At 33.9% G+C, this 21,903-nt stretch overlaps 1 protein-coding gene across 1 annotated transcript; it reads right to left on the bottom strand.

Moving 5' to 3' along the window:
• Positions 1–11,006: 11,006 nt before the first annotated feature.
• ATERDJ3B (DNAJ heat shock family protein) lies at positions 11,007–19,624 on the bottom strand. The gene is made up of 10 exons (XM_006855246.4): positions 19,278–19,624; positions 18,978–19,126; positions 18,612–18,738; positions 17,663–17,774; positions 16,391–16,507; positions 15,942–16,028; positions 13,810–13,869; positions 13,649–13,726; positions 11,547–11,618; positions 11,007–11,430 (listed from the first exon to the last, which is right to left on the bottom strand). The coding sequence occupies exons 1-10, from the start codon at positions 19,346–19,348 to the stop codon at positions 11,272–11,274; spliced, it is 1,032 nt and encodes a 343-aa protein (XP_006855308.1). The 5' UTR covers positions 19,349–19,624; the 3' UTR covers positions 11,007–11,271.
• Positions 19,625–21,903: the final 2,279 nt, after the last annotated feature.

Here is a 21,903-nt window from a genome sequence, read left to right on the forward strand (position 1 = left end):
CCTAGGGGCTAGGCGCTGGGCGCCCGCCTAGGTGATTTCCGTAGTATGAAAAAATTGACAAAAAATGCCCCCACCGAAACCCAATTCCGCCTCTGGGCAGGGCACAAGCCGGGCGACTGTAAATTAGAAAAATAAATTTATTTATTTTTCTTGTCTATTGGTAGAAATAAATGTGATATTTCTGCTTTTAGTAAAATTGTGATATTTCTTTCTACTGTTTTGAATATTTAGACATTGTAAAATTCATGTGCAAATGACTGCCTTATTATTTAAAAATTGACATTTTTGCAATTGATTATAGTATTGTTGTGAAATGTTTATTTGTGAATTGATATTCCATAAATTGTGATAATTCCGTATTCTTGAATTTTTATAAGAGTTTTTCTATACATATTAAATTGGCAATTATGCTAGAATGCCTTTACAAACTGCTACCTTTCTAAATTTGAGCCCAAAATATTTGATTGGTTATTTTTGAAATATTATAGAGAGTGACTGTTATTAATGGTTTAAGTGAAATTCATATTAATGGTTTCAGTGATATGTTGAGTACATGATATTGCTGCTTTCGAATGTTTAAAGAGATTTAGAAATAATTTAAGTATGCAATTGGACTCATCCGGTTCACCGGTGAGGTATAAGTGGACCTATCTGGGACGCCGGAAAGGATTAAGTGGACTCATCCGGTACGCCGGTGAGATATAAGTGGATCTGCAGGGATTAAGTGGACCTATCTGGGACGCCGATAGGGATTAAGTGGACCCATCAGGACGCTGATGGGGTATATAGGTGACCTACTTGGGACGCCAGTAGGGTATTTTGTGAAATCATTTGAATTTTATACTGCCGTTAAAAGTGTTATAAGCATTTCAATTACTCGGATTATACTTAAATTATGCATTTATTGAAAGTGAAACTGTTGATGCATTTCTGTTAATAGATCTCATTTTGGAAAATATTGATATCTTTCAATCATGATTATTTTTAGGATTATGATGATCACTTACTGAGTAGCCAAACTCATCAAACTATGGTAAACATTTTTTTCAGGATAACTACGGATTCATTTTGAGTGCTAGTCAAGATCAACCTTGGAAGATACTGTTGTTGTGCTAGCTTTCTTTATTTACTATGTAAGACCTCGCCACTGTAAATTTGTCCTATCAATAGATGTATATATGTTTTGTCCGTCACATCTCAGGAATAATAGTATTGTAAATTCTTGGGGTGTGACAGTTTTGAGCTTGGATTATACTACTTTTGTGCCACCATCTCCTTTATGTGAACGCTTTGGTTACTGTAGTTCCTATAATTTGGCTCTAAACTCCTTGAAACTAAGCTTAGGGATCCTATTCATGGGGTTTCCCTCAATATTTCTAATGAAAAGAGGTCTCCTAAGGGTTTTCAAGTTTTTGGGGTTTTTTTTTAAATTTTCTACAAAATTTTGAGTTTTTTTTGTATTTTTTGTGGAATCTTTACTATTTTTCTAAGTTTCGAGGATTTGTTTAGGATTTTTCTTAATTATCTACAAGTTTTTTAGATATTTTTCTAACTTTTTGGATTTTCTCTATCTATTTTCTAATGATTTTTTCTCTTTTTCTAAGAAGGAATTTTAAATAATTTTTTAAGATTTTTAAAGGGGCATTTATAAGTTTAGATAAGGGTTACTATTGAAAAGTATTAGACCCAACCCTAGCTGGCCGTTTGGGTACCTAGAAATCTATTACGTGACAATATATTAGAAGGAAATATGACATTTCCAATGTTTGGGTACACTTAGTAATAACGAAATAGAAAGATATTACACGAGATTTTTCTAAAAATCAGTAAATCTATTACGAGCGGTGATAGATAAAAAATCTATTAAGAGAGTAACATGTAATTTTGAGAAATCTTCTGCATGCGTTTTTTTCCTACCCTACTCTTGATTAAAAAAATTTTGCTCTATCTCTTCATAATAACTAGGTGATCCCTCCCTTTTTAAGCTTGTTCCGCCTTTTTACGCTCTTCCCGATTCCTCTCTTTTAAAACTTGTTCCCTTATCTGAACTTATCACCTGTCATATAAAAATAAAAATCAATAATCAATAATAAATTACACAATACAATCATAATAAAATATTGCACACAATCATCCCTCCCTTTTAAACTCGTCCCCTCATGCGTGTCATATAAAAACAAAAATAATAAAAATAAAAATCAATAATCAATGATAAATTACACAACACAATCATAATAAAAAAATTCACACAACATAATCCTCACACGAGATTACTCAATTGAAATAACATACCTACTCTCCTCCAATACCTCAAAATTGTATACTGCAGTTACCAAACCTTCTAGTTTACTCATCAAACTTCTTCCTATTTTTCAACTCGTACCTTATAGATTTTGAATTTAGTATCATAAATTTATTGTTTATTTGAAATTTTATAAAGAGACATTTGAAAGACTTTTATAAAAAATAAATAAAAATAAGGCTTATCATAATAAAATCATGTTATTCCAATCAATTGTTCCAATGACTTATCATGTTGAAACCAATGTCATGTTAAAAAACATGTGATTGCATATAAGTGCCAAAGGCACTTAAAACAAGGAGGAAATAGTGTCATGATTGTAAAATGATACAAGTTATTATTAGAAAATCTTTTTGGAATGGTGATAATGTTATTATAAAAAATCTTTTTGGAATGGTGTGATGATGATTTTAATTCAGTATTTTAATATAATTTTGTGACAAAAAAGAAAGAAATGATAATTTTTTATTTTAGTGGAATTTTGTAAAAAAAACGAAAGAAATGATAGTTTATAGGCACGTGCTTATAAAAGATTGGTAATGCATTTCCTATATTTCTTTCGGACATAGCCAAACAATAACAATGTATTTCTCAGGTTACATCTAAATACTACCCAAACAGTAACAATCCATTTACAATATTATGCAGAAATGTATTAAACCAATAATATATTTCACAGACAATATATTTTCAGGTATCCAAACAAAGCCCCAGGCTCCAAATTGATTAAGAATATGGTATTTAGCGATTTTCCCTTAATTATCTGGTTTTTCCCTGAATTATCTGGTTTTTCACCGAAAGGTCTTTATCAAAAAGGAGGCCACGTCGCGTCTCGGCTCATCAACATGCGACACAGACCGGGCGCTTGCGTTAGGAGTAGTTTCGTCATTTTGGACAAACAGCCCCCTTGTTGGAACCTTCCATGGAGATTCAACAAACGGGACAGTGGGCAGGAGTCGCAGCAACAAGGATGGAGAGAGAGAGAGAGCGCCTTAGAGAGACAGAGGAATGTAGAAAGAGAGAGGTTGGAGATACATATACGGCGTCTTTGATGGCCTGAAGGTAAATGTCCGAGGTTCTTTTTTTGTTGAAAAAAAAAAAAAAAATTACTATAAAGAAATTTTGAATATTTGTGTTTGATAATTTTCTGAATATTAAAAGAAGTTTAAGGTACGTGTTTGACAACCCGTTGGAATTTAAAGTCATATTTATATTAATACTATTATACTATTAAATACTAAGTATTATTTTTATATTAAATATAAAACAATATATAAATTATATAATATAGTGTATTATAAATATCTATTACATGAATAAAATGTTATATATATATTATATAATAAATATATTGTATTACATAAATATATTTTATATATAATACAAACATATATTAATAATTTAAATACAAACATATGTTATATATAACATACTATAGCATATAATAAAGTGTATTTTATATTTATTTTATTAATATATATTTGTAATATATTGTATTGTAAATATCTATTACATAAATAAAATATATTGTATAATAAAACATATATTATATAATATATTACATGAATATTTTTTGTACAATACAAATATATATTATACATAATATATAATATAATATGATACTTTTATATATATATATATATATATATATATATATATATATATATATATATATATATATATATATATATAAATTAACAATATAAATATAAAGACGGAGGCAAGATAGGGTTTGAGGAGATAGCTCTCTTGGGTTAAGTCCATATTTTAAGTTCCATCCTCTTAGATAGAACTTTTTTTTCTTAAGCACAAGAGATTAAGGAAGTTCTAAAGGGAATTTCTTTGTTGTATAAGTTATATGCATCAAACAGGGAAGTTGTACAATAGTGAGGAAGCTCCCTCGTCCTCCCCTAACTGCCTGTTATCAAACACGCCCTTAGGGTGAAAATGGTTACAACGCGTTCAATCCGCATCAGCGAATGGAAAGTGCAAAAGCTGGAGGAGTGCTTTCAACCCTGTTCTGAACTTCAAATTTCAACAGTAAAGACGATAGCATTTGGTATGTAGTTATGTACAATTACTATTTTAGTGTTTCGAAACCCGGCTCGGTGGAAGTATGGTTCGCCCATAGCGGATGCTGGATTTTAGAATGGTATGGGTCTTGGACCAGTTCCCTCTAAAACCTCCATTTTATTATTTTTTCTTTTTCTCTAAACTAATCGACTGTTGTCTTTGGTCCCCTAGATCCCCACCCCATAAACCTCTTCATTATTTTTATTTTATTTATTTATTTTAAATTTTTCTTGATCACTGATTTAGATGATTCGAGAACAATCCGGATTGCAAATCCAAACAATTTGGATTGGGCTATGGATTGGGATCGGGGGTGGACAATCCATCCCACCGATCTATCTTTTTAAACACTAACTAGAACAATAATCTAGATTAGGCCTAAATCGATGATCTAAAAAACATTAAAAATAAAATGAAACAAAATAAAGATTTATGGGGTAGGGATTTATCAAGGATTTTAAAAAACATTAGATAGGATTAAAAAAGATAAAGTGGGTGCCATACTGTTTATGCACGAATTTGGTCTAAAATCTAAGTACTCAAATTCCCGTGAAATGAGGTAAATCTGTTGATCAATAGAGAGAGTAGGGTCGCTCAAATTATAGACTTAGAATGACCACATATCTTGTAGATCTAATCCTCTTCTAAATCTACTAACAACGCCTGTTTTTACCTTTTAAACCTTAAAAGGCTTGAAAATCCAAACTAATTTTCTTAAATATGTAATGAACTCAAAATTACAAAAACAAAATTAATGAAATAATGAAACAAAAAAGGAATAAAGAAGGTACTACTTACTTTGAGAACATAAAACCAAGAGTTTTGGCCTCGGATCAAACCATTCTTGTGCTACCATCTTCTGTAGGTGAACGCCTTTGTTGTTGTAGTTGCTATAATTTGGCTAAGATCTCCTAGATTTGGTGTTTCTAAGAAGGAAGAAGGCTTAGGAATCCTATTTATGGGGTTTCCCTAAAGATTTCTGATTTAAATGGATGGTCACCTAAGCATTTTAGGATTTTCTATAATTCTCTACAAATTTATGGATTTTTTTGTATTTTTTGGGTATTTTTACTATTTTTTAAGTTTCTAGAATTTTTCCGGGCTATTCCTAATTATCTGGGATTGATTAGGAATAAGGTATTTTTGGGATTTTCCTAGAATTATCCAGTTTTTCACCGACCTTAAATTCTTATCAAAAAGGATTTCCAAAAGGCCCTACCATCTACAGGCCCAACGGTATGTGTGAGGCATGGCCATTCGTGTGCGACCTAAAGCTGATTGCGCTAGGGGTAATTTGGTCATTTTGGCCAAACAGCCCCCGCTCCCCTTAACTTTTTAATGGTCTAATCCAATTTTGATTGTTTTTGAACGGTTAGAAAGCTTTCTGGATATACTTCACCTCGAGACAAGTTTGAAATAGTTTTGGGATACTTCCAACGGGTCAAGGTTCACTACAGTTCAACTAGATTTATTGTGATCCTTAGGTACATTTAAGGCTTCAAAGAATTCCCTTAATCAGAATTTCTTAAGGATGTCTACACTTATGTAGAGTTTTAATTGACATCTCAATCCAGATATGGCTCAAGTTGTCAGTTTGCTTCTAAAGATTTTAAATGACGAAGCCAACACGAATTTCCCTTCATCAAAAAAAAAAAAAAAAGATCCCTCGTCGTCTTTTTCTTGATTTTTAAATGAGCCCAAACGGTCGGAAAAAAGAAAGGGTCCTGAAGGAGCTTGCACTAAAGATCTATAAAGACAGAAAACCTCCATGAAAGGACTCCCCCCTCAAATTTGTAAAGTTTTTGATAGAGTCTCCCCATAAAAATTGAGCCCTCAACATCAAACCCGTGAGTGAAATACTCACAGGGACCCTTGACCCAACCAGAGTTAGGACGAGGTTGAACCCAAAATCTAAAGCTGAGGCTGAATGCCGAGAAGCGTCACAAGAAAGCCATGCCTGGTCCATGTTCTAAGCACAAGGCTTCGAATGCAGGATATGGCGAGGATATACAGATGTGAAAAATCACGAGGGTAAAGGAGGAGAGAGAGTATTCAAATAATGAACAGACAAAAAAACCCAATATTGGTGGCCACCCTTACTCTTGTTCTTGCTGCATAAAACTTTATTTTCTTCAAAATTTCCTATGCTTATATAAACCTTGTCCTCTTACTCAAAATCGCTCAACTCGATTTGAGATCTGTCACTTACAATTGGGCTTGTGCCCGAAGTTGGGTAAGGATCGAGTTCGAGCTAAATTGCCTAATTTCTATAGTAAATCGGACGATTAATCAGCATAAATCTGGAATCGCATGATATTTTAGGGAAAATGAGGTAATTCTCCGTTTACGCATATGAAAACCCGAGACGACCATTCTTTTTCGAAGGAAATAGCCAACCTACGTTTTTGCTCGATTCTTCTTTATTTCTGCTCATTTAGTCATTTATCACTAAAAAAATACTGTATAGTCATAATCATTTCAAGCCCGTTTATAAAAAAGAAAAAATTACAAATAACTCTCAATAGTAGACTTCCTGTCCAACCTACCCCAACAAAAAAATTTCTCACTTTTTACCTCCAATTTAATTTTTTAACAAATACCCTCAAGTCCTAAAAAAGGTAAAATGAAGAATAAAATAGCCTCTATAAAGCATACGGTCGAACACAAAATGGGGGCAATCTGACACTTTGCTTCTGAAAAGCATGTGGTCTAGTACAAAAATAAGATTGTCTGGCATTTTGCTTCTGAAAAATATGCGGTACACAAAATAGAGTCGGTCTAGTACTTCAGGCATGCGGTCCGACACAAAATGAGGTTGGTCCAGCATTTTGGGCTTCTGAAAAGCATACAGTCTGACACAAAATAAGTGTGGTACGGCGCTTTGGACATGTCGTCCAGCACAAAACGGGAGCGGTCCAACACTATAGATATTTACGTCAAAAAACATGATTTTTTTTTACTACATTTTTTTTTTTTTTTGTTTTTGGTAAGTTAAAGTCGTAAAAGTCAAGACCATTCTCACTCTTTACTTTCGTAACTGTGCCACCATACTCACACATCCCACTCAACCAGTGTTAATCGGATGGGCAGTTTGGATGTGAGATGGTTCAGCGTGTACCCTTTTCACACCTGCAGTGCACACCCACTTATTAAAACGCGTTGAAATTGTTGCAAGTAATAATGATTTATAAATTAAATGGTTTATAAATAGAGCTCTCTTTTATAAACAATGATTTATAAATTAAATGGTTTATAAATAACGCTCTCTTTTATATACAATGACATGCAAATTAAATGCTCTAAATCTTCTCTCTCTTATGGAATCTCTCCTAGGCAATGACATTTATAAAATGAAGGGTTTAGTTTCGATAGAGCCGAGGCTCTAAACAATCAAATTCAAATTTGAGCCTACCTTCAAATACTATCAAAAAATATGGTTTTAATATTAAATTTTTTTGTAATAGTCTTAAAATATATTTTTATTTTTAATTATAAAATTTAAAATTTCAAAAATACTGTAGATCAAGTAGATCTATGAAAACTTAAAAATCATGAAAATTGACTGTCAAAAAACGCGTTACAAGATATACTATTTTCAAAACTTGACATCCATTTTTTTCTCATGTCCATGCATCTTCATATCAAGATGATCAATTTGATGATATTTGGATATCAAAACAACTTCTTCTAGTAAAATTTTTGAGGTAGGCCCTAATTTGATTGTTTAGAGCCTAGGCTCGATATAAACTTTTTCCTAAAATGAAATGGTCTATAATTTTTTTTAGATTGCTTATATTTATTTATTTTTATAATATACACAAATAAAGTACATATAATTAACTTTTAATTACATATAATTACAAAAATAAAATTACATATAAAAATTTATAAGAATTAACATAATTATATAAAATGGTTGTTTATTTATGTTAATAACTTAATATAATTATGTTAAACTTATGTTGGTAATATATATTAAAATTATTTTTAAATTATATGGAAATGCTTTTTAATATTTAAAATTATTTTTATGTAATATTATAATACTATATTATAATTAATAATTATACATATATCCAGAAAGGAAAACAACGTCTCAATGTTTACCTATTTTTACAAAGTAATGAAAGTACATAATGCATCACTCCCAATTTTTTTTAGAAACTAAGAGAACATTATTTTTAGATATTTATAGTGATTTTTTGAAAAAAACATTGAAACAAAAATTTTTTATTCGGCTATCTAATCCAATCCACCGATTCCCCAATCCGACACGGATATGAGTGTGACCGATTCGAGTCACCATCCATTTTTTAAAATCTCGATTTCAAGCTTGTCTACAAGATTTAACATGCTCTTTTTTTGGATCTAAGCACCTGTTTCACAAAATAAAAAAGAATAAATATTTGAAGTTTTTTAATGAAATGATCGATTTAATCTTTGTGTTTGTTTCCATGTTTAAGAACTCTGCTTGAGCCATGGACTTGGCCATCGCCCAAGCTGAATTATTGGGGCAACTTCAACCGGACTCGCTTCAGTCATGTATAAAGCCCAAAAAGTATTAAAAAATAATAAAAACATAAAGTCAAACAAAACAAAAAACAACACCAAAAGTCCAAAAAATTTTATAAAATATGGATTTAAAAAACTTGATTTATAGTTGGAGACATTTCAAAAAAATCCAAAAAAAAAATATATATATATATTAAAAAAAGAAAATATACGAAAGAGAATCTTACAAATCATTGTCAAGAACATCTAAATTACAAAGAAAAAAGTACACATTGGTCTCACTTTTTAATTTTTTTTTTTTTTTTTTTTTTATCATTTTGTATCCACCGCAAGTTTTCCCCAGGGTACTGAGCTCGAGCAAACTGAAAAGTTGACTTTTTATATATTGTTTCTTAAACATGATTTTTGAAATGTTTTTTAAATCAAATTGTTTCTTTATGTTTTATTTTTTTATTGGATCTGGAATATATATATATATATATATATATATATATAAAAATGGGTGCTGTTCGTATAGAGCGGAAGCTCTAAACAATTAAAGTAAAGCGCACCTTCAAATATTGTCGAGAAATGAGATTTCAATACTGAAAATCTTTGTTATAGCCTTAAAATATATTTTCATCATTAATTATAAAATTTAAAGCTTTAAAATAGGGTAGATCGAGCACATATATGAAAACTTGAAAATCTTGAAAATTGACGGTCCAAAAATATGTTATAAGATGCATTATTTCCAAAACTTGAAATTCATTTTTTTTCTTTTGTCCATGAACCTTGATGTTGAGATGATCAATTTGAGGATATTTGGGCATCAAAACAACCTATTCTAGTGAAATTTTTTAGGTGAGCTCTAAAGTGATTGTTTAGAGCCTCGGCTCTGTATAAACTTTTTCCTTTAAAAATAGTTTCACCTTCGAGTAGAAGGATTGAAAATCTAGGGGGGGGTAAAGGCTCTCTAAGTTTACCAAGTACAAAAATTTGATTGTGAACCGTGTTGAGTTCACTGAAGACCATTTAAATAATCCTCCATGGTTTGATCCTCCAAACCATGGTCCAAAGTGGCAAACGTCGATGATTTGATCCTCCAAAACCAAGGTATGAAAGTGGCATCCAAAGGTGCCCTTGGTTCTCTAACTCTCTATGCATATTTGTTTTTCTCATCCATGGTTTAATTCTTCAATTCATGTTTTGAAGCTACATCCAAATATGCTCTCTCTCTCTCTCTCTCTCTCTCTCTCTCTCTCTCTCTCTCGTTGAATTTTGAGAGCATCCAAAAACAATCGTTTTCCAAATATTCTTTTAACCATTTTTTAATAAGAAAATGTTCTGTTTGAGAAACTTTTCATGACAAACACATTCCAAAGGTTCCTATAGCTTAATGCACTGAAAACTAGGAGGCTTAAACAAAATTCAGTCCATCAGACAAACAAAAAGGACAGACATTGAGATGTTTTGTCACAGTGAAATGCTTCTCTTGCAACCTGGTCCATTTCAACCAGTACACAGTAATTTCAGTCATCACTTGCACAAAATTTGGGCTTATTTCATCATAATTTGCAATATTTTGGACTTCAATTGACCATAATAAGATGAGACTAAGGACACTATGAGACCCTCCCACACATGAGACTAATGATACTATAAGACCCTCCCACATCCATGTGAATAAAACCTCAAAATATCACTATTAAATTTTGGACACAAATCTCTAAAAAAGTTATCAATAAACTCATTCACCCAAGTTTCACACCCATGTGATAACTTTTCTAAAGATCTATATCAAAATAATAACTTTTCTAAAGATCTATATCAAAATTTAATGGTGAATATTTGAAACCCTACTCACATGGGTGTGAGAGGATCTCATAGTGTCATTACTCATAAGATCACACAAATTAGGAATTTAAACTTTGAATAAACAACCTCAACTTATTCAATCTCAGCTGTTGCATCCATCACAAGACCCTCCCAGCCTTGATGCACGTGTTTGTAAGCACTAGGCATTTTCTTCGAATCTTTGAATGAACAAAAGCAGACATGTTATTTTAAAAAAAAATTGGAGCCCACAAAGCCTGGGAAAATTTCAAATGAATTGGTGCCGATTTTTCACACTCAAGCATGACTCTCGAATCTGAATCATCCATTCAACCACACTCTTGATTCTCTACATAGCCTTAAATCCGACAGATCTCACATAATCATAATTTTCTCCCAAGTCCCTTTAAGCCTGACGTCAAAAAATATATCTTAGGAATAAGGGAACAAGGATTACAGCAATGGCATTACATCAGTAAGAGGGACTGTGGGGGAAAACTCTAGGGCCGAATTCTCCTAGGATCTCATGTTACAATGGGGGCAGCTTAAAAAAGTTGGAAATCCTAATTCTAGGCAAAAACTTCCTTGATCTTTGTCTTTTGCTCTTCTGTCAAGGAAGTGGGGAATATAACCTCAAATGCAACGTATAGATCACCTTTCTTCGAGCTCATGTACCAAGGCATCCCTTCTCCTTTAAACTTCCTCACCTCCTTGGGTTTGGTGATTCCCTGAAGAAATATTACACCGATTTTCCTTGATTAAGTACTCGAGATCACACACACACACACACAGAGAAATAGAGAGAGAGAGAGAGAGGGGGGGGGAAGGGTAAGTCATCCCCAACCTTTGAGCTAATGTCCACTGGATGCTCATCAAGATGCTGGATGGTCTTTTCAAAACCCACAAGGGCCTGAAGCTGAACATGACAGAGAAGCACACTAGTTAAAAAGGAAAACAAAAGCAATTTTGCTTTATCTGAGGATACAAGAGAAAACTCTAGTATGCCCTCGATGTCTCAGCATAAATTTCCAAAGATAAAACACAGAAGTAAAGTTACATGCTTAGTCAAGAAAATGGATACGTAATTCGCACAATTACAATGCTCAGATGAAAAACAAGAGAGCGGAGATTAAGTTTCACAAGCTTCATGTATTTTTCTTATGATCTTTCTTTGTTTCTTTTTTTGGTTATACTATCCGCATCATATGCATTAAAACAGTGCTGCATGTATGCACACGCAGGAGATTATTTTACCAATAGTAAACCTGAACACATGGAATACTGAAGACATTAAAAAGAAGTTGCTGAAAGTGAACAGTTTAAAACTAATTTAAATATGACGTCATTTACAAGAAGTAAACCACTGATGGCAATTAAATTTGTATGTAATCCGAAGTAACTGCTTAAAAAGCATGATAATGGAATGACAACTTTTTTTACAAAACAGGAAAAATGAACAAGGTTCAAGATCGTATATGTGAGAAGAACTCTAAGCCATTCAATTACTAATGTATCCCACTTCCATAAGTTAATTTCAAAGGTGAATTCAATCAACACACCTGGCTTAACTAACTCTTTTGACCAAAGAAGTTGTAATACTTTCAACAGTGGCAAGAACCAGATTCAATGGGCCCAAATATTATCATAACTGTTGAAATACTCGGCATGGCATCAGGAATTCAGGCCCTGCCAAAGCCAGGTAATTGGGCAAGTCCGAGTGGACTCACCTGAGTACTGTACAGCATGAAATAAAAACTCCAAAACAATCAAAAAAGGGATATAGTTTTTTTGTGTGTGTGCATGTGTGTGAGGTGGGGGGGGAGGTGGGCATTTGGGAAGAGAGAGATAGAGAGATGAATAAAAAGGGGGCCAAAATCTGCCCCCTATTTGAGAGAGATGAAAAAAGGGGCCCCTTTATTTTTTTTCTTCAGAAATACTACTCGGGGATTACTGTAGGGACTCACCCAACCTCTACAGTACTCAGGCAAGTCTGTAAAATACTCGCCCAGGTAATGTACATGTTCCCATGTACCCGAGTGTGTATATGGGAACTCACCTCGTTACCTTGCTGACGACGAGTTACTAGGCCAAGTCCAAGTTGCCTCGGCCTAGTCTTCCAACACTGACTATAATCCATATTGTCATAAACACTTCATGAGCTAGTTGTTATGAGTTATCCCCAATGGAACCATAGAAATTTAATACATGAACCGTAGAAGGCCCCCCCTACATCCGATCATATTCCAACCAATTGATTGGACACTGATAGGCCCATAGGTCATGGTTGTTTTTTTTTATTACTCAGGTTGTAAAGATCAGATATTTGTTTGCTTGCTTTTACTTTTCTTTAATGGATTTGATTGGTCACCATAAGACTACGAGATTGTCTACCAAAAGACCATTTACCTTTTGTACAAAGATATCACAACTATTCTCACTCATTAGATATCAAATTGGATGGCTTGGGGTAAGTAACGAAGTCCAAGAATTTTTTTTTGAAACTTTGTGTCTAATCAATGAGACTCTTACAACCACCCATTTTGAAATCTATGGGACAAGAATGATTGTGACCTCTTTGTATAAAAGGTAAATGGTCTCTCTGTAGCCAATCCCTAAGACTACATATGTTTAATTCATAAATGCAGTAGGCCATAGGCACAAACCCAATTAAGGTGTAACTACACCAGAAAGCAATGATTACGCTAAAAGGACAAGGCATTTACAAGGGTAATATTAACAGTTGTATGCAGGTCATTTGCCTGCACCAGAAAGCAACAGTTATATGCAGGTAACATTAATATTACCAGGGTAAATTAACAGTTGTATGTAGCTGATATTAACAGTTTTATGTATAATTCATAAACACAGTAGGCAGTAGGCACAAACCCAATTAAGGTGTAACTACACCAGAAAGCATAGCTTACGCTAAAAAGACAAGGCATTTACCAGGGTAATAGTAACAGTTGTATGCAGGTCATTGCCTTCCCTTCCGAAAAGATCATGAGGTGCAGTTCGAATCCTAAACTGTATATATGCAAAACAATATCAGCATATGCCTTCTGTAGAACTACTAGGAAACCTCACAAACAAACAGAAGAAAGTTAAACCTTCAGATCGCCTGCTTCTCCATCTATTATAGGTTCTCCATCCTCATAGAAAAGTACCTCCTACAAAAAGAATAGAGGATATCATAGACAATTCACAGGCCAAAAAGAAAGAAACACCAATGTTATTACTGCCATCAAAACCTTGCATCCCATCAAGAAACACATTTTGCAACACACATAACATTCTTGACTAAATAAGTTCAACAGAAACTTTTAAAAGAATGCTCCACTGGATAAGTCAAAAAATCTGAAAATTAAGACTAAATTGAAGAAAAAAACCTGGCTTCACTTGCAATTTTACAATCAAGAAAAGCACCTAATTCAAAGCCCCTAAATCTCTTCTAATAAATGTCTATGTACTGCACTAAATTTCCCAAGAAGGACAAGAGTATACATAATACTGCATTACAAGAACACCATATATTATTGGCGCCCCAGTTAGCCAAGCAATTATCCCTCACATCAATCTACCCATTTACATGAAACTAACATCAACAGTTCATGTATTGGTGTGCTGGCCAGATGACGTGGACGCAGAAATGCTGCAAGGCCCACTTTCTTCTTGATTTGCAAACCACTTCTTTTCTGTCCCTTTGAATAAGATGTAAACTAGGGCAAGGGATTCCCTCTCATGGCATCATAGTTTTCTTCTTATTCACTTAGGGTTTGATAAGGTAGAACCTAACTTGATTTATCCTCATCGCGTGGCCTGGGTTTGGAAATTTGGACCCCTGATCTGATACCATATTAAAGGTGAAAAGGGAAAAAGAAGTTCTGGCCCTCTCATGCCATTCTCATTATTTTCTAAGTAACTACAGCAAGACAAAATATATCCTTAAAAAATGGTTATATTACACATTGCCAAACTCAATAAAGAACAAATGAAGTATCCCCATACTACTAGAATACTTCAACATCTCAAATCAACAAGGCTGCAAGTAGAGATGGTAATGCCTTACTATGCCAACTTAAAACATATAATTTAATACATAGAAAAGAATCTCCTTAGATCCAATGTCCAAAAAATCCTTCTCCAAAATCCTTGAGATCATGAAGAGAAAGCATCTGAACTTCCATATGAACGCTTCCACTCTCATCTTTTAACACGACCATAACCCCAGCAGGTCCCTTACAGCCACCACCCATATCAAGTTTAAGCGCAACTCTAGGACTCCATTTCTCATTATTCAACAACTACTCCCTTGACCCCCAGCCACATCCTGCAAGAACACTTTCATGTACTCTCAACCTACACTGTCCAAAACACAACAAATCCGTTGATCTCCTCATTCCAAGAAAGACCCAAGTAAAGATCTTATTTAACAAAGGGAAGAATAAATGGAGAATAATAGTCCCTACCAAAAAATAAAAAACTTAAAATCAATGTCTTCTGAGTTAAAAAGTTAAAACATAGTGTTGCAACCGTCATACCATTTCCCCAAGCCCTGACTCACAGAAAACACTCACAATCAGCTGGATTAATTGCTAGTTATGACTTTCAACATGGTGGTGGCATTACATCCATAACTAGAAACAAGGGAAGGTAACCAGCCATTGTTGCTTCTCAATGATCTTCTACTGTACCCATGGCAGACTAGAAAAATGGGGAGGAGATGCACATACTTTATTGCGAGGCAGAAATAACCGCATCCACCATATAATGGAAGGGTAAAACTTACAACCTGTGCTCTTTAACAAAGAAAAAAATTATGCATGCATGTCTAGGAACACCACGAGCGGCACCTGCGATTTACACCTCAAGTTCGACCAGAGATTTCATACATCAAGAGGGGTCAAGGATGTCAAATTACCCAATGACACAATTACAAGATATTTCTGAAGCTAACCTTTATGAAGAAAAGGTGCACAGTGCACCTTACTGACTCCCATTCAAAGGTGATAGCTACTCTCCTGTTTCAGTTGTAGGATAGTGATCCATAAAATCTACTAAAAAGATGTTCTCTTCAATGTGATGACATATAAAGACAATGTTAAATACAGAATAAACACTTTCTGGTCAGTAAAACTCTGGAGCCGAATCAATAACACAGATATAACATGAGGTAGTTACGAGCACCTTTAATGGTAAGTATAATCATCACAATACAAGATCATCTATAAAGTGAACTTACTTGTCCATCTTTCATCCCCTTTTCAATGTCCACAGTGATGAAATATCCTTCCCGCTCATATTTTACATTTGGGCATTGTTCACAGACCTGTAAGGTAGATTATGAATAGTTCAAAACCATCAGGAACACTAGCAAGCAAATCCCACTCCAGAGCAGCATGTGATGCAAAACACAGCTTATCTCAACCAAAATAAAAGCTAATATTCAAAAATCAAGAGCAGTGTCAGAAAACACGGACTCGCGCACAAGTCAGGTCTGACAGACTAGACCGAGTCTGTTTGAGACTTGGCCTAGTCCAACCAAAATAATAATAGAATAATGCTAACTGGCCAGACTCGGGGGTTCCCATGTCTCTGGGTCCAGGCTCGTCGGGCGAGTCTGAGTGGACTCACCCAAGTTTTCCAACACTTATGATCAGTAACAATAATATTAGGATAACATCAGCTTGCCTGCTCAGTTATCTGCTGAAACATTCCCGGACCAATTTGCTTGTGATAGACCTCATTTCTACAGTTACAACGCCTTTTACCAGGAGCAGGCTTTAAAACATTTTTCTCCCTCCAAATCTGCAGCACGCAAATGGTGAATATATTATCCAAATAAAGCCAGGAAAATTCAATCATGAAACAGAAACATCAGAGAAGAAAACAGACTTCCGTCAAACAGCCAGGAAATAACTCTTTCAGAGATAGAAAAGTGTGAAGCTGAATACATCAAGATTCTTTTTATGACTGTTAAATTGAGAAATGATTACATCAAGTTGCTCGTGAAGAGCAAACCGACTAGATGTGCTCATTGAATAAGGTTAGCAGTTTCAAAATTAACTTAAGTTGTCCCAAACGAACCAAGTCTTAGTGATACAGTTTTGAAATAAATTTAGTTTCAAGATTGCAGTTTCTCTTCTTTTTTTTTTCCTTTTCTTATTTAGATAAGTAGAGAGTGCATGATCTCGAATTTTAAAAAATGATCTGCATTGGCTGTTTAACGCCCTCCATCTGATCACCCATCACATCTTATTGCTATAGACCTCAATATATCTAAGGAATACTTGCTATTTTTTAAGCATGATATAAAGAAAATAGAGCACCTAGCAAAGGAGTTTAAATTGCTGAAGTACACAATAGAAAAGACACCCACTTAACAATAATAATAATAATGGGTGCGGTTTGTATAGAGCCTAGGCTCTAAACAATCAAATTAGAGCCTACCTTCAAATAGTGTCAAGAAATGGGGTTTCAATATTAGAAATCTTTGTGATAGCTTAAAATATATATTCGTATTTATTTATAAAGTTTAAAGCTTCAAAAATGGTGTAGAACGACAAATCTATGAAAACTTGAAAATCTTGAAAATTGGCGGTCCAAAAATGCATTGCAAAATACACTGTTCCAAAACTTGAAATCCATTTTTTCCTTTTGTTCATGCATCTTGATATCAAGATGATCAATTTGAAGATATGTGGGCATCAAAACAACCTCTTCTAGTGAAATTTTTTAGGTAGGCTCAAATTTGATTGTTTAGAGAGTTCTCATTTAAACTTTTCCCAATAATAATAATAGGCACCCTTCATAGAAAAGATTATCCACAGCCACCGATGTGAAAAGTGAATGGTGCAGCCCTTTAAAGCATAGTGCAGTACGGGGGAGAGTTCTCATTTAAATGCTTTTATGCTATCAATCGTCAATAAGAACTCTGGATATCCAAGAGAAGGCCAGCCATACCTTCAATGATCCACCCATATACAAATCTTCCAATGTTGCCTCCAATTCAACAATAACATCATCCCCCTTTGCGATCCTCTCATCCTCTTCTGCTGGCCCACCGCCAAAGAAGCTATAGAAAACATATGGAGAGAGTGTTACAGGGGACACCTTACAAAATCCATTTACAATCTCAACGACACCAAACAAGGTAAAATCATAACCAGTGAATTGCAAATGAAAAACGGGGGCTTGGCCATTTTTCACTGAGTTCTCTTTTTACATTAAATGTCCCTCAATTAACCATGCCCATAAGGTCCTAAGATCATTTTCACTAATATAAATCACAAAGGCCTTGATTTTAGTGTCAATTTAATAGTTTTTTTTATCTAATCGTGAGGCTTTTTTTTTTTGGGTAGATCAGTGAGGATTACAGGCCCCTATCTGTTTTGGAAAGAGTCAACTTTTTGAAAGTATTAGTGAGAATAGAGGTTGCCACCTTTAACTAGGGTTCAGGTGGTACTACCACCATGACCCCAACCCCTTTCTCATTGGGCTTTTCAGAAAATGCATGAAAGAGCATGAAAAGGTCCCAGACTGGTGCTAGCCATTATGTTCATTGTAGATTAGAGAGTGAGTAATAAATAAATAAATCCATGAAAAAAAAATTGTTATCTCCTTAGATTATCCAATTGTTGCTAGATCACAGGTGAATATGATCTTCATGGAATCAAATATTTTGTAATGATTTGAAAGGAAAGGTAACAGATCAATGAACTTAACTGTGGCAGAAAACTTCGCATAGCTAATAAGCAAACTGCCAATTAATTTTTCTCTTTTTTTTTCCTATTTTGCTGTTCAAAAACTCAGTTCAAATCAAACATTCTAAATAACCTTACTAGTGAATGAGAAAATTCTCAATAAATAAGTACATTATGTCACAAAGTTCTACAAATTCAACATAAATTACCTGCCAAAAATGTCTTGGAAATTCATCCCACCACCCCTTCCTCCACCAGCTTGACTTTGCTTTAGACCTTCCTCACCATACCTATCATAGATTTCTCTCTTCTCCCGATCACTTAACACCTCATAAGCTACAAAAAATATATACAGATCAGACCAACCCAGAATATATTTCATCCATTATTGGTCGCTAACTCATAGAAATGAATAAATAAATCTATAATTCCATAAAAGCAAATAAGATAATAGAAAATTCAGCAATTTAATCCAATACCCAGTTGTGGGGGCACTCGATTGGTCTTAAAAACTTTAACAGAAACAAAAAATAAAGATCCTAATTGGGAGGTAATAGAGAGTTAAGGATTCCCACCATTGTTTATATCAGCAAATTTCTTGTTTGCCTCTTCATTTCCTGGATTTTTGTCAGGGTGGTACTTCAAAGCAAGTTTCCTGTACGCCCGTTTGATCTGGTCTTCCGATGCACCTTTTGGCACTTGCAATATATCATAAAAGCTCTTCCTGCAAAAAAAAAAAATGATAATAATGATAATAAGAGAGAAAGAATAAGCGCGTAAGGAAGATCTAGGGAGAGAGAGAGAGAGAGAAATAAATGAAGAGGGGAAAATAGAGAGAGAGAGAGGGGGGAGAGTACAAGTCAAATGGCTCTTACCCAGGAAGAGCATAATGCGAGTATGACAATAAGAACAATAATATTATAAAACCTGCATTCAGATGCCCCATTGTGGCCCTGAAGAGGAAACTATCAAAATATTAGGGTTTCAGAATCCGGAAAGCAAATGCATAACAGGCCTTCCTATGGTGAATTAAGCTCCAATGAAGCTCAAACTATAAAGAAAAGTCAGGGTTTCTGATAAGTTAGGGATTCCTCTAAAACTGTGGTGTCTGATAGGTGTCTGATAAATTGAGATTTCCAAAAATTAGGGTTTTCTTTGGCGCGAAGGTTGGGCTTTTTATCAAAATGATTCAGAGCGAAGAACGCATATCAGAGGTCGCTCTGAGGACTCGTACTGACCGGAGTTTTTAATTCGGACCAATTGAGTGATAGATTGACGAAACTACCCTTCCTTCCTGTAAAACGATCTACGGTCCTTTGTTTTATTTAAGATTGTAAATTTATGTGCAGAAGTATTTAGACGGTATATTTTTAATATTATTTACAAATCTATATCTACTACAGATTTTGGGGGAGGACTCATACAGATTTTGGGGGAGGACTTATATAGATGAGTTGGCTTGCTCATAAAATCTTTGTCGTATTTTAAAATGTGTATTATTTTTTTATATTATTTTAAAAAATAATATCAAATCTATACCGTCCAATTAAAATAAATGGTGTAGAATATTGTAATTTTACTTCCATAAGTACAGCTACAATCTTATGAAAATTGTACCCATAGTTAAAAGTGAAAAATAGTGTGATCACAATCAAGCTAAGAACTCGATTTAGAGGGAAAAATACTAAAAATATAAATATATTGAAAACTATACAATTTTATTTTAAAAAATCCAATCAGTTAATATCAATAACTATAATATACTAAAATTAATCAAATATTAATTTTGATTAGTGTTTAGCCAAATATAAATTTTGCTTTTTTTTCTAAATTTGTTGGGATACCAATCAACAGTTCAATTAATAGAGGGCCGGCTAATCTATTCTAATCTTCATAACAAAGCTGGTATTTTTTTGATCTGATTGTGTTACCCTTGCATTGTATTGCGAGGTATTACTATATGGAACCATTAGAATATGGTGAGTTTCTCGAAATCACATTTTTATTAAAAAATAACTGAAAACAACTCAAAATGTTAAAGATAAGTAACCAAATAATATTATACTTAATACAAAATACTTATCAAACAATTAAAAAAATAATATCCTTACGAACTAATTTTAAATAAGATAATATACTTCGGACTAATGTAATTATCGTCCAATAAGAAATAAGGAGCAATTATCAATAGAAATAGCAAGGAAAAAGTAGATGAGCTTGTAATTTTGAAGGTTTTCTTTGTCATTACCTTAGATGAACAGGGTATTATAGTTACCGGCGCTTTTCCAATGTGAAGACGTGGATCTTTCAAAAGTGACCAATTGGAAGCGAGAATGGTTGTTAAAACGAATGAACTACGTCCACCTGGCCTCCCGTTCTCTACGATTCCTTCCTAGCAGTTTGACGGGCAAATCTTACTTTTAAACTCCTACGTGCGTAATTCCTTGTTCCGTACGGCGTGGATTTAGCTGGACTTCTTCAAATGGTATCGATAAATCAGGTTTCAATAATGAAAATATTTGAGATAGTTTTAAAACATATTTTTATCTTGATCATAAAATTTAAAACTTCAAAAATAGTATAGATCGAGTAGATCTACGAATATATTATAAATTGATGGTCCAAAAATGCGTTATAATTTATACTATCTCCAAAACTTGAAATCCATTTTCTTCTCGTATCCGTACATCTTGATGTCGAGATGATTAATTTGATGATATTTGAGAATCAAAACAACCTCTTGTAGCGAAATTTTTGAGGCATGCCCTAACTTGATTGTTTAGAGCCTAGGCTTTATATAAACTTTTTCCTTATCATATTTGTATATGGCTCTAAATAGAGCACAATAGCCAATCCCATTTAATTAGGAAAATGTTATGATGATGATGAACTGGTTGGCCCTAGGCTTGTTTGAGCCCGGGTTGGGCCCCGTGTTTTGGACCTGGTGGGTCGGGTTATATCCAGGTCTGGGTTTGGATCCATATCAGAGTTTGATTTCGGCTTAGACCCTATCAACTTAACCTGGTATAATATCATCATCATTATTATGCGAGCTTTATATATCAGGTTGGCCCGACCAGTTATATAATATATAAAATATGTATTTTTTATAGGGAAAGTATATAATGAGACCATTTACCTTTGGTACAAGGTGGTCATAATTAATCTTGACCATTATATTTGAAATTGGGTGGGGTGCATTTATTTCATTGACCAAGCTCAAAGTTCAAAATAAATTCTCTCAAACCTTGTGACACGCCCAAGCTATCAGATTTCATATCCGATGGTTGTAAGTAATTGTGACCTCCATATACAAAAGGGTAAATGATCTCATTGTATAAAATCCTTATTTTATAATATATAAAATATTTTTTTTTATGTTTTATAATTTCTAGACCTGAATCCAAGTCAGATCCAAGTCCAAGTTACATGGACCGACCCAGGTCTGGATCCAATCCACCTGTTGCCACCCCTATTTTCATGTTAAAGGTACAAGAGTTA

This window comes from Amborella trichopoda, chromosome 2 (assembly GCF_054954075.1).
Source record: "Amborella trichopoda isolate Santa Cruz 75 chromosome 2, AtrichopodaSantaCruz75HAP2 v2.0, whole genome shotgun sequence".
NCBI lineage: Eukaryota > Viridiplantae > Streptophyta > Magnoliopsida > Amborellales > Amborellaceae > Amborella > Amborella trichopoda.

Excerpts from the sequence above, each read along its gene's own strand:
- ATERDJ3B (XM_006855246.4), bottom strand. The coding sequence starts at position 19,348 with ATGGGGCATCTGAATGCAGGTTTTATAATATTATTGTTCTTATTGTCA. Across the intron at positions 19,127-19,277 it reads TCGCATTATGCTCTTCCTGG|GAAGAGCTTTTATGATATAT; the intron begins GTAAGAGCCATT and ends TTTTTTTTGCAG. Across the intron at positions 18,739-18,977 it reads ATTTGCTGATATAAACAATG|CTTATGAGGTGTTAAGTGAT; the intron begins GTGGGAATCCTT and ends TATTTTTTGTAG.